Source organism: Sinohyriopsis cumingii, chromosome 3 (assembly GCF_028554795.1).
Source record: "Sinohyriopsis cumingii isolate HCF-2022 chromosome 3, ASM2855479v2, whole genome shotgun sequence".
Lineage (NCBI taxonomy): Eukaryota > Metazoa > Mollusca > Bivalvia > Unionida > Unionidae > Sinohyriopsis > Sinohyriopsis cumingii.
In genome coordinates this window covers 42,929,940-42,942,311 of record NC_142963.1, presented here as the reverse complement: position 1 = coordinate 42,942,311, position 12,372 = coordinate 42,929,940, and the positions used below count along the sequence as shown (strand labels likewise).

Below are 12,372 nucleotides of genomic sequence, written 5' to 3'. Positions count from 1 at the left end.
ACACCATCAGTGAATGGCAAAAGGTCCTTAGACTTTTCAACATCTGAAAATTGGAATAAATACCTTGTGTATGAAGCTTAAGCTGACTGTACATTAGAGAAAGCAAGAGGAAATCATGGAGATCCTACATCTCTAGCTTCGACTCTCACTCCTCTATTAAACTGGAAGGAATTTGGTATGAAAAATCATTGGCAAAAGTAAAAGTACCCGTAACAAGCATTTGAAGAAATCTGATAAATTGGTCACATCTGTACCAGAAATTTGTGTTACATATAGCTGAAACATTCTCGAAGAACTTGTCACAAGAGAATTATTCTGAAAATTTCTGACGTGTCAATAACTTGAATGAAAAGGTTCCTGAAAATTTTAAGTCTGGCAGTTCTGAAGATTACAATAAACCTTTTACTCTCAGAGAGTTAGTAGACTTTCTTTATCGGCTCCATGACAATTCAACAGTTGATATCCATTATCAGCTAATAAAAACACTTACCTGATAGCTCTAAATATGTTGCTAAACATTTTCGATAAAATCTGGAAAACTGGCCTCTTCCAATAGTCTTGGCAAGAAGCAACAATGATACCAATACCCAAATCTGGGAAAGGCTATACAAACCCTAAAACTATCATCCCACAACATTAAGAAGTGTATTGCAAAACATTGGAACCGATGATAAATGATAGACTTCTCTGGTATCTTAAATCCAGTAAACTTCTATCAGACATTCAGTGTGAACTCGGAAGCCAGAAAAGCACAATAGACCATCAGACTTGAAGCATTTTTGGAGTAATTTTTTATAAATAAAAAAAGAATGTATTGGTGCCTTCTTTTTAGACTTGGAGAAAGCTTATAACACCACATATTAGTGAATGACCTATTCAACCTAGGTCTGAGGAACTGTCTACTTAATATTATCTCCAGTTGTTTGAAATGATAGAAACTTCAGGATTAAGGTGGGCAGCACCTTTTCTGATTTCTCTCCTCGGGAGATGTATGTACCTCAACCTTTTCACCATCAAAATTTACAGCATTTTTTAATACAGGAACTGATTACTCACTATATGTTGAAGACTTTTTTATCTGCTGTAGATCAAAGAGTGTGCATACTATTGAATGTCAACTACAGATGAGAATAATGTTCAGAAATGGTCAAAAGAAAACTGGTTCAAATTTTCCAAAGCAAAAGCTTAAAATGCATTTCTGCCAATTACATCTTAGTCATGATGACCCAAAACTCCGTCCTGACAGTTGTTTTATTCTTGTTCTGGAGGAGAGCAAACTATTAGGTCAACCAGAATGCATACCATTTCACAATCCTCTGACAGTGGAACACATTCTTGTTGGTCATGTCAATTTCAACCCTGCAAGACAGAAGTATTTTGACATGTACTGCATGCAGAAACTGTATGAGGACATACCACTTTGAAAATCTTTGACAGTTTTAGGAATGCAGTTTCTAAAACAAATTTTAATCTTGTTTTAAGGACTTTATATATTATTTTATATTTACATTTACACATTTTTAACAGTTTACATTTTATATTTATCTTTTTATAGCAATGTTTTTTATCTATTTGCAAGGGTTTATCTTAATTTTTGGGCAGTTTTTACATTTGGTAAACTTTACCTTGAGTTTACACTAAATGACCAATTTTGTGCTGAGGTGCTATAAAAAAAACTAACTGTATACATATATATCACAGGTGTACCACCTCCCAGGATGATGAGACCACCTGGAATTCCACTTGGAATGTTGCCACCAGGGTTACCTCCCCCTCCTGGAGTTGTCCCCCCTCAGAACCCCAATGTTCTCAGTGCTCCACCCAGCATCATGAAGCCCCCTCTGAAGGCCCAGCTGGAGGATGAGAAGAAAAATACTGCCACAATAGAGGCCAAACCACAGATCAAGAACATTTTAGGAGAGGTTACCCGTTTCATGCCAACTGCTCTTAAAGTCAAAAGAGAGATGAAAGATGCAAAAGGAAGAATAAAATCAGGTTTGCATTATCATCATTTTTTTATAGTATTTATAGCATAAAGCAAGACTTAGCAGTAGTCACAAATGGATCTAGCATCTCTTTCCTTGTCCTGTATGACATCTGTTTCCTTGTCCCTGTCTAGCATACCTTTCCCTGTCCCTGTCTGGCATATTTTTTCATGTCCTGTCGAGCATCTCTTTCCATGTCAGGTTGACACTGTTAAACAAACGGCCATACATCAATTTAGCATGGCTTAATTGTAATTGCAAATAAGTTTATTGGATACTGGTGGTTTACTTTGAAATGTAGGCCAAATTTATTCAGAAGTTATGATTAAAATTAAAGTGAGACAGTTAACTAAAATTTTGTAGTTTAATGTGAAAGGATAGGGAAGTGTCACAGCTGAGTGAGTCTGCTTTATTAATATTTGTTAAACAACTGGGCTTTAAATCTCTTTTATAGTGAAGAAATCACACACAAAAATGTGTAGCCTGAGACCCCTCTAAATCTAGATCAGGTCTCTGATATCGTCTGAGTAAGTTGCCCATCATTTGTAGGTACTTTATGATTATCTTAATTGTATTGAAAACTATGTGCTTTGTGTATGAATAGAAGCCCATTACCACTGAATGGGGAACAGTACTATTTCTGTTTCGCAGATTTCATTGGTTAACTGATATTAGAGCTCACTTGTCCAGCATGAATAATAAATATCTGCCCCTGTCTGATGCTCACTTGGTAATACATAACTGGTTAAATATATCAAACAGTATCTGTGTGATTGTTTGGCATTAGTGACTTACTGTAACCTCCAATACAGTGGGTTTTTTCCAGCTTTAAGGAACTAACATAAATGCATTGTATTTAATCCATTTAGTTAAAAGAGTATGTACCCACTGGTTATGTTGATATATGGATTAAGTGTTTTCTATAACTGTGACGCATCCATGGTACTATGACAAGAACTAATTATGAAACTTTAAGCTATGGTAGTTTCACTGATTGACATAATAAAAAGACCAATTGCTCTCTGACTTAATTTTTGTTTTTGCCTTTGATTTGAAACTTGGAGATTTTTGCAACAGTCAGAAAATGAAACTACAGTGTACTGGTTTACTTTAAGACTGGGAAAAAACATTGCTTTTAATGAAATCAAAGCAGATAAAATTTGTAGGAGAAAAATTCACAATTTTTTTTCTTAGAAGTATAATATTATAAAAGGCATATACACAGAGTTAGTCAATGTAAAGCATTTTCATTTTATTATTTGTTTAATTTGAAGTATGACTCTTTCAGCATTTTGTCAAATTAATAGAAAAAAAATATGGCCTTATTAGGCAAGCAGATTTTGAGTGTTGTCAAGTGATTTTTTATTGCTTATCCACATGTCCTAGGTTTGTGTCTGAAAAATAATTCTTTATGCACTGGTAGAACATTTCTTCTGTACAAAAACAAAGGTTAGTGATGTTTTTGGATCCCATTTAGATTGTCCAAGCAAAAGTAATATGGTAGTATTTAAGATTCATACAAATATCTGTTGGTCAGCAATTAAAGCAGACTGAAAAATCATTAATTTGATCAGTAACATTTGTTTAAATATTATTCAGGGTTTTATGAGTAAAATATGAAATGGTTAGTTGGGTTGACACATGTTTGGATCACAAGAATTTTCATTTTTTGGGAGTCATATCTGTTTTTAGGGATTCACGTTTTCAGTTCAAAGTACAGATTGATTTAATAAAATCTTTGAAAAACAGTTTTCTTCAACATTAAAATTTACTTGAGCAATCCACTCTCAGTTCTTTAATACTTCATGTTTCATCACATTTTTTAGCCAAAGAGGAAGAAAAGAAATCAGTTGGTGTTGTGCCCAAGCCTGCTGCAGTGGTTAATGCACAGACCAAAACAAAAGATGATGCTTATGAAGAGTTTATGAAAGAAATGTCAAGCTTCTTGTGAGGTGAGACTGCATATGTTGTTGTCTCGTCTTAACAGTCTAATCACAATGATTCAAATCAAACTGTACCAATTGAAAGCATCAGATTAGCCTTACTATATTACAGATGGTAGCTGTATTACAAATATTAGCTGTATTACAAATGGTAGCTATTTTACAAGCTATAACACAAATGGTAGCTATGTTACAAGCTATAACACAAATGGTAGCTATGTTACAAGCTATAACACAAATGGTAGCTATGTTACAAGCTATAACACAAATGGTAGCTATGTTACAAGCTATAATACAAATGGTAGCTATCTTACAAATGGTAGCTATGTTACAAGCTATTATACAAAATGGTAGCTATGTTAAAAGCTATAATACAAATATTAGCAGTATTACAAATGGTAGCTATCTTACAAATGGTAGCTATATTGCAAATGGTAACTATGTTACAAGCTATAATACAAATGGTAGCAATCGCTCCGGTGACCTAATGGTTAGAGCGTCCCCTTTGGAAGCAGAAGGTCATGGGTTCAATCCCAGCCAATTCATACCAAAGACTTTACAAATGGTACTAACAGCTGCCTCACTAGGCGCTCAGCATTAAGAGGTTAGTGTTAGGACTGGGTGGCCTGGTGTCAGGATAATGTGACTGGGTGGGACATCATGCTACATGTCTGCGACATCATGCCCCAGTGCTAGACATCACTATAAACTGCCACGCTGCAGACTACGTAGTGATATGACTGAAAAATTGTTAATGCTACGTTAAAAGTCCTAATCACACATAATCACACAAATGGTAGCTATGTTACAAGCTATAATACAAATATTAGCCGTATTACAAATAGTATCTATCTTACAAATGGTAGCTATGTTGCAAATGGTAGCTATTTTACGAGCTATAATACAAATGGTAGCTATGTTACAAATGGTAGCTATATTACAAATGGTAGCTATGTTACAAATGGTAGCTATATTACAAATTGTAGCTGTTACAAGTGGTAGCTATAATGCAAATGATAGCTATGTTGTAATCTATAATACAGATATTAGCTGTATTGCAAATGGTAGCTATCTTACAAATGGTAGCTATGTTACAAGCTATAATACAGATGGTAGCTATGTTACAGATTGTAGCTATATTACAAATGGTAGCTATATTAAAAATGGTAGCTATCATACAAATGGAAGTAATATTACACATGGTAGCTATATTACAGATGGTAGCTATGTTATAAGCTGTAAAACAAATGGTAGCTATAATACAAATGGTAGCTATATTACCGATGGTAGCTATGTTACAAGCTATAATACAAATGGTAGTAATATTGCAAATCTTAGCTATATTACCGATGGTAGCTATGTTACAAGCTATAATACAAATGGTAGCTAATAATACAAATGGTAGCTATATTACAGGTGGACGTAATATAACAAATTATAGCTATATTACAGATGGTAGCTATATTACAAGCTATAATACAAATAGTTGCTGTATTACAAATCAGTTATCTTACAAATGGTACCTATGTTACAAGCTATAATGCAGATGGTAGTAATATTACAAATGGTAGCGATATTACAGATGGTAGTTATGTTACAAGCTATAATACAAATGGTAGCTATAATACAAATGGTAGCTATAATACAAATGGTAGTAATATTACAAATGGTAGCTATATTACAGATGGTAGCTATGTTACAAGCTATAATACAAATGGTAGCTAATAATACAAATGGTAGCTATATTACAGGTGGTAGTAATATAACAAATTATAGCTATATTACAGATGGTAGCTATATTACAAGCTATAATACAGATATTAGCTGTATTACAAATCATAGTTATCTTACAAATGATACCTATGTTACAAGCTATAATACAAATGGTAGCTATGTTACAAATTTTAGCTATATTACAAATGGTAGCTATAATACAAACAGTAGCTATTTTACAAATGGTAGCTATTTTACAAATGGTAGCTATATTACAAGCTATAATACAAATGATAGCTATATTACAGATGGTAGCTATGTTACAAGCTATAATACAAATGGTAGCTATTTTACAAATGGTAGTAATATTACAAATGGTAGCTATATTACAGATGGTAGTAATATTATAAATGGTAGCTATGTTTCAAGCTATAATGCAAATGGTAGTAATATTACAAATGGTAGCTATATTACAAGCTATAATGCAAATGGTAGTAATATTACAAATGGTAGCTGTGTTACAAGCTATAATGCAAATTGTAGTAATATTACAAATGGTAGCTGTGTTACAAGCTATAATGCAAATTGTAGTAATATTACAAATGGTAGCTATATTACAAATGGTAGCTATTTTACAAATGGTAGTCATATTACAAATGGTAGCTATATTACAAATGGTAGTAATATTACAAATGGTAGCTATGTTACAAGCTTAATGCAAAAGTCCTAGTAATAAATGATTTCAAGTTTGAATCCTGATGGAAAATCTAAGATGGATGACAATGACGTATGCTGTAGTCAGTACTGTGGTTATCTACAGTTCCTTGTAGAAATAGAAATAATGGCACTCCGTTGTTGGAAATCCAAATTAGATTTGTAAGCAATGTCTTTCCAGAATTTCTTTGTAAGCACCCCTCAAAATATTTCCAGAAAAAAATTAATCCTTTTGAAATCCAACTAATCTGAAGAAAATTATAACTCAGAATCTGGCTACAAAAAAATAACTTGACATCAGTGTAAAAAGCCCAAAACTGAGAAATCTCTCTCTACGCATCTCTATTGAAACTAAAAGATGCACAGTAATGGAAAAACTGGAATTTCAAAATGGGGGGGATGGTGACGTGATCGTATTTATATCATGTACACCAAAAATGACCCTGACTAAAACCAATCATTTTAAAATGAAAGAGAACTTGATTACGAAGGTTGCTACAAATTCTGAAACAAGGTCGGGATTTAGATCAACACCTGGTGTTTATGAAAGAATGATTCAAGTCAACTGATTTTCTGGAAAAATATCATCTCCAGTGAATAAATTTACATTATAATAGCATATAATAGAATAAAAAATGTAAAACCGACAAACAATTAAATTAAAATAAATATGAATCAAATCAGATATATGTAACAAAACAAAAATCTACAGAATGTGAGCAAAGTCAATCAGATACATTAGTAACTAAAATATACTGGTACCATACTAAAAACATCTTAAAATTATTTGCACAAGTAGATACAAGAATAAATTAGGTCTTGCAAAGAGATACTTCTAAATGTTAAGCAGGGATGGAATCACCTGAATTGACAAGTGGCCTCAATGACTGTTGAGATGATATAGGACATAACATGATGAGATCATTTGCTACACTGTAACAAGCTTTAAACTGAGTGGGTATGGATTAAGTGAAATCACCAAATACTAATATATGTGAATGAGATATTTATGATGATGAAGCATGAGAGTCTCTATAAACCCACACGATAAATATTAATGCAACAATCAAATGATTTTAAAAAAACACAATGAATAAAAACAACACTCTTTTAAGACTTAAAACCATAATAGTGTTCACCACTTTACATAGTGTTAGTGTTTCCATGGAGTTTGAATTCAAAAGAATTGTTATAAATAAACACAACATTAAAAAGATATTTTTGCAGAACTGGAGCTAGACACTCCAACAAATGTGTAGATAAATTCACCTGATGATACTTTAAAATGTGGTACTGATGTCACACCATGCAATATTCACCTAGCCACATATCATGCCAATGTGTTGCCAACTATAGCCCTCTTTGTTGTTTTGCAGCTATGTGGCTCTTTCACCAACTATGTTGCCTGTGCCATCTATGTTGCGCATTTGCCAGCTTTGTTCCCTAGTTGCCAAATATGTTGCCAAATTACCAGTAAAAAACAAACTAGCTAGTGTACAATATAGAATAAACGTCGATACTGGATTATAAAATAGTTAACCAAATTTATACTTCTGACCAGTCATAATTATATAAAAGAAATACAGCAAAAAACCTTTTAAATACACACTGCATTTAACTCTCTGCTTCATTATAAATCTGTTAAACACTTATCTGTCTGTACTTCACATCACAATTAATGTATAATCCAAAAGTCTATCAAGAATAAAAGCTGAAATAGTAAATTTATATGAAAATTTCAACACATGAAAACAATTGCAAATAGAATTTAGTAATACAATAAAATAAACCCATACTTACCCCTATGACCATAGTAAATCGTCTGTAGAGTAGATGCTGCTTGACAAGATCATTTTGTTACAGGATAGAATGTACATCCAATAAATACTACAAAACAAGTACAAGATCCTAAGCTACAGTACCCATGGACATCATGAAATATGAGTATCTTTTTGTGAAACGGTCTACAGTGAGATGCAGCTTTTACTTGATATCTTGTTTAGTAAAAATAAAACTATACTCTGTAATGCTGTATGTGTCCACAAAATCCATGATATGCAACATATTTTTTTCTTGCACTATTCCATGACATGAACCTTTTACAGGAGTATGTAATGGTGGCTTTTTGTCATAAGTACATTCATGAAACCAGACTTAGTCATGAATTAAAGGAGTATCACACCAGAACACTAATAAAAAGTTACTGTCATCTACGTCATGCTTCAGAACAAATATTAAATTTTGCTTTGGTTTATGTATTTCTTCAGACATTTCTCATGCACCTCTGAAAAATAACAATTTAAATCCATCACAAAAAGTTATTTAGTACAGCATTAGTAGAAGAAGGTAGATATAACCCAAAGTGTGATCAACAAAAAGTAGTGAGTTCAGAATTCCAAATTTTAAATTATCAGGTCATTACAGGTGCATTACACTATTGTCATTTTTTTAATCAGAAGATGAAGGATTTACCTAACTGAAAATACCTGTTTATGTACAAAATGTTTGTTAGTGTTGCGTTCTACTTTAGTTATATACTTGTATATCTTGGATTAGTTCATTTCAAAGAACCTGTACACCCTGTTTTTATTCCTGAGCCAGTACTAGTAGAATGTGAGATAGCACTCCGATTCTGTTGCTGTCTGCATCAAGAGTTTGTTTTGGTTTGTTTTGGGTTTTTTTATTATTTGCTTATATTTCCTGAACCCAATTATTCTCATAATACTTGGCATGAATCATTATGAAACTTTGATAATTCATTTTGAAACATTAGGTCATGGTTCCAGTCATAGAAAATGTGTGTTAAGGTTTTGGTTATAGGTTTTTGTTTGATATTATTATCTAAACCCTAAGGTGGGGTCTCAGTATGCTTGGCATTTATCATTATGATACTAAAACAGTTCATCCATTACTCGCACTCATAAACAAATTTTTCAAAACCAGTTATTGCTACAAATAAACTAAAATTCATTTGGACAAAAAGTTCTAACAGTTTCATATGTCCTACTTTACATATAATTTAAATTAGCATAAAAGAAAGAACATCATGATGTATGTGTGTGTGTGTGTGTGTGTGTGTGTGTGTGATTAAGATTTTTAACCTAGCTTTAGCAATTTTTCAGTCATATCACTACGATGTCTGCAGTGTGACAGTTTATAGTGATGTCTGTCATTAGGGCATCATGCCGCAGATATGTAACATGATGTCCCACCCAGTCACATTATCCATGTGGTCTTTGTGGCTTTTATTATCCCCTGATTTTTAGATTCAGTATCTATTCATTTTCATTTGTTTTTGTCCATCCATCTATCTTCCATACTTTCATTTCTTGAGAATAACTCTCAAACCATTCAATGTGTCTGTATGAAACTTGGTACACATATTGGACTGATGGTTCAGATGTGCCTCTGGCTCTTCACTAATTTTGTTATTTTTTGTTTTTCTGCCCATCCATGCATCCATCCATTATGCACACTTTCATGTGCAGAGCTAAACTCAACTGCTCAGATGGCCTAGTGGTGAGAGCAGCCACCTCAGATGTGGGAGGTCATGGGTTCGATCCCGGGCCAAGTCATGCCAAAGGCTACAGAAATGGTACTAACAATTGCCTCGCTTGGCACTCAGTACACTGCTCCCTCGATAACTCGTGCCCGGATAACTCACGATCCCACTTATAACGTGGTGTCCGTCTTGGCTCCCGATTTTTTCCAGAGAAAATGTATTTAAAATATCTTTAAAATATGCTGAACATGAAAAAATTATGATAAGAATTGATAAATTAAACCTTGATGAATTGCTCGTGTTATCATCGAAAATGGTGATTAATGCCCATAAAAATATAATCCATATTTTGAAATTTGCAAGTTCTAAAGAAGAATTAATTTCAGAGATCTTGAAAACGCTTAATTACGCGTATTTGGACGCCAATTTTTTATCTGGGACGCAGAAAATCACTGAGGCGGGAGTCCTCCGTATGCATGTAATAGGTGCACAGGAAAATTCAAAGATTTGCCGGTCCTGTTTCAGCCACCTGCTTTGTGGGAAAATGTGTTGATCAGTTAACTGTGCTGATATTTACAATGACAGAATTCAGTGACTGAGAGACTCTTTGATGTACTGTTGCCATTTTATAAGAGTACATTAAAAAAAAAAAAAAGAACATGATGCAACAGCTAGGCGGCTGGTTCAAAGGCTTTGACTGGCGGCCGAGTGAGAAAATGTACTGATATTTAGTGATTGAATTCAGAGGCAGAAAGACCCAGTTTTAAAATCCTAGCGAGACCTCTGTTTAAAGATATCATATATTATGTAAGTTTTTATGATAAATAGTTGTCAGCATACTGTAAATAAACAGTCTGGTGAAATAGCGATCAATGAAAACATCTGGTAAATGCTAACAGGTGGCAACAGAGAATGAAATAAACGCCAATTAAACGTCTTCCTGTGTGAAAGTCACGTTCTAAACCTTAAATTCTGTTTCAGTGCAAACATTATAATCACAACATATTCTGTTCATTGAAAACATGAAAAGAGTCAATTGACCGTCACATCGAAACCCGTGAGTACTTCTGTGAGAACCTAATTACATGTACATGCTGGCTTTGTTTTGATCAACAACTTGGGGAAGTGTTTGTTGCATTAAAAAAAATTGATTACAAGAGACCTTGGGTGCTGGATTAAGGGTCTTGGAGCTGCCTTTGACGTAAAGCAAAACAGTAACAGAGACAACAACGATGATAGTTACTTCGAATGTTTCAGTGAAACTGATGTCATTAATGCCGAGGCTGTTTGGGAGAAGTTCGTACAGACTCATGGTCCTGAGATGGGCGTTTCTCTTGATGATATGGAGGAGTGGATTTGTGCTGACAATGATTGCCCCACAGCTGAATACATGTCAGATGAAACTATAATTATTTCTATAGCGAACAAATTTGCAGCAGAAGATGATTCTAACTGAAGTAACACAAGTGTTGAAAGTGATGCAGACGCAGATGTTGCACCGCCCACCCCTCTGCACAGGAAGGAATCAAATATTTTGATATTGCATAAGGTGGTTGGAGACCCAAAATGTTGACTACATAAAGCTCATGCAGTTGAGAAATCTGAGGGATTTTGCTCGGCGGCAGAGAAACCAAGGAGTAACACACACCAAACTAAATAACTGATTTTTTCAAAAAGTGAATTGATATTTGTCAAGCGTGGCACAAACGGCAAGTATTAACTTGTTCTAATTTACATTGTTTTAAATTTGTAGACCAATTAAATATGTTAGTACTGATTAACCTTGTTTTTTTTGTTTTCCATTTTACTTCTATCGCATTCAAATCTATCTATCGTTCAATCGACACTGTTTCTCGAAAAGAGTCTATCTTTTGTATATAAAAAGACGTTTAATTTGGATCAAACAATAAAACTAGAATGTATCCAATTCAACATAAAAATTAGTGACGTAGTACACATTGTGTGAAGTGGTACACATGTTCAGCGAACGGAAACCACGTGGAATAATGTTTTCGATGATCGCCTCAATATACTGTAATTTATCCTGAAATTAATGTTGTCCTATGAGGAAATAATAAAGTACACCGTTATGAAGAGATATTTGTTAACAGTTAATCTCAGAACGATTATAAAGTGAGTATTCAACAGTATAATCTGCCTACACGCCCCCCCCTTATTTCTCTGTTATTTCTTCAATCACTTTATTGGTTTTGGGCTTATTTTATAGGTCCCTCGATAACTTGCGCCTCATTTATAGTGCGGTCAATGTTTCTGGACCCCGATGTGCGCGAGTTATCGAGGGAGTGGTGTATTAAGAGGTTAGTGTTAGGACTGGTCAGCCTGGTGTCAGGATAATGTGACTGGGTGAGACATCATGCTACATGTCTGTGGCATGATGCCCCAGTGCCAGACATCACTATGAACTGCCACACTGCAGACATTGTAGTGATATGACTGAAAAAATGTTAAAGCTTCATTAAAAATCCAAGTCACACACACAGAGCAAAACTCCAAA

The 12,372-nt window shown here is 34.0% G+C and overlaps 1 protein-coding gene across 1 annotated transcript in view; it reads left to right on the top strand.

The window, feature by feature from the left end:
* Window positions 1-12,372, top strand: part of LOC149802765 (uncharacterized) — an 80,092-nt gene that overhangs the window by 46,802 nt on the left and 20,918 nt on the right. Inside the window, exons 13-14 of the mRNA XM_089952194.1 lie at window positions 1,702-1,995; window positions 3,812-3,937. Of these exons, the coding sequence (XP_089808320.1) occupies window positions 1,702-1,995; window positions 3,812-3,936 (419 nt within the window). The 3' untranslated portion in view covers window position 3,937. The remainder of the gene's footprint in view (window positions 1-1,701; window positions 1,996-3,811; window positions 3,938-12,372) is intronic.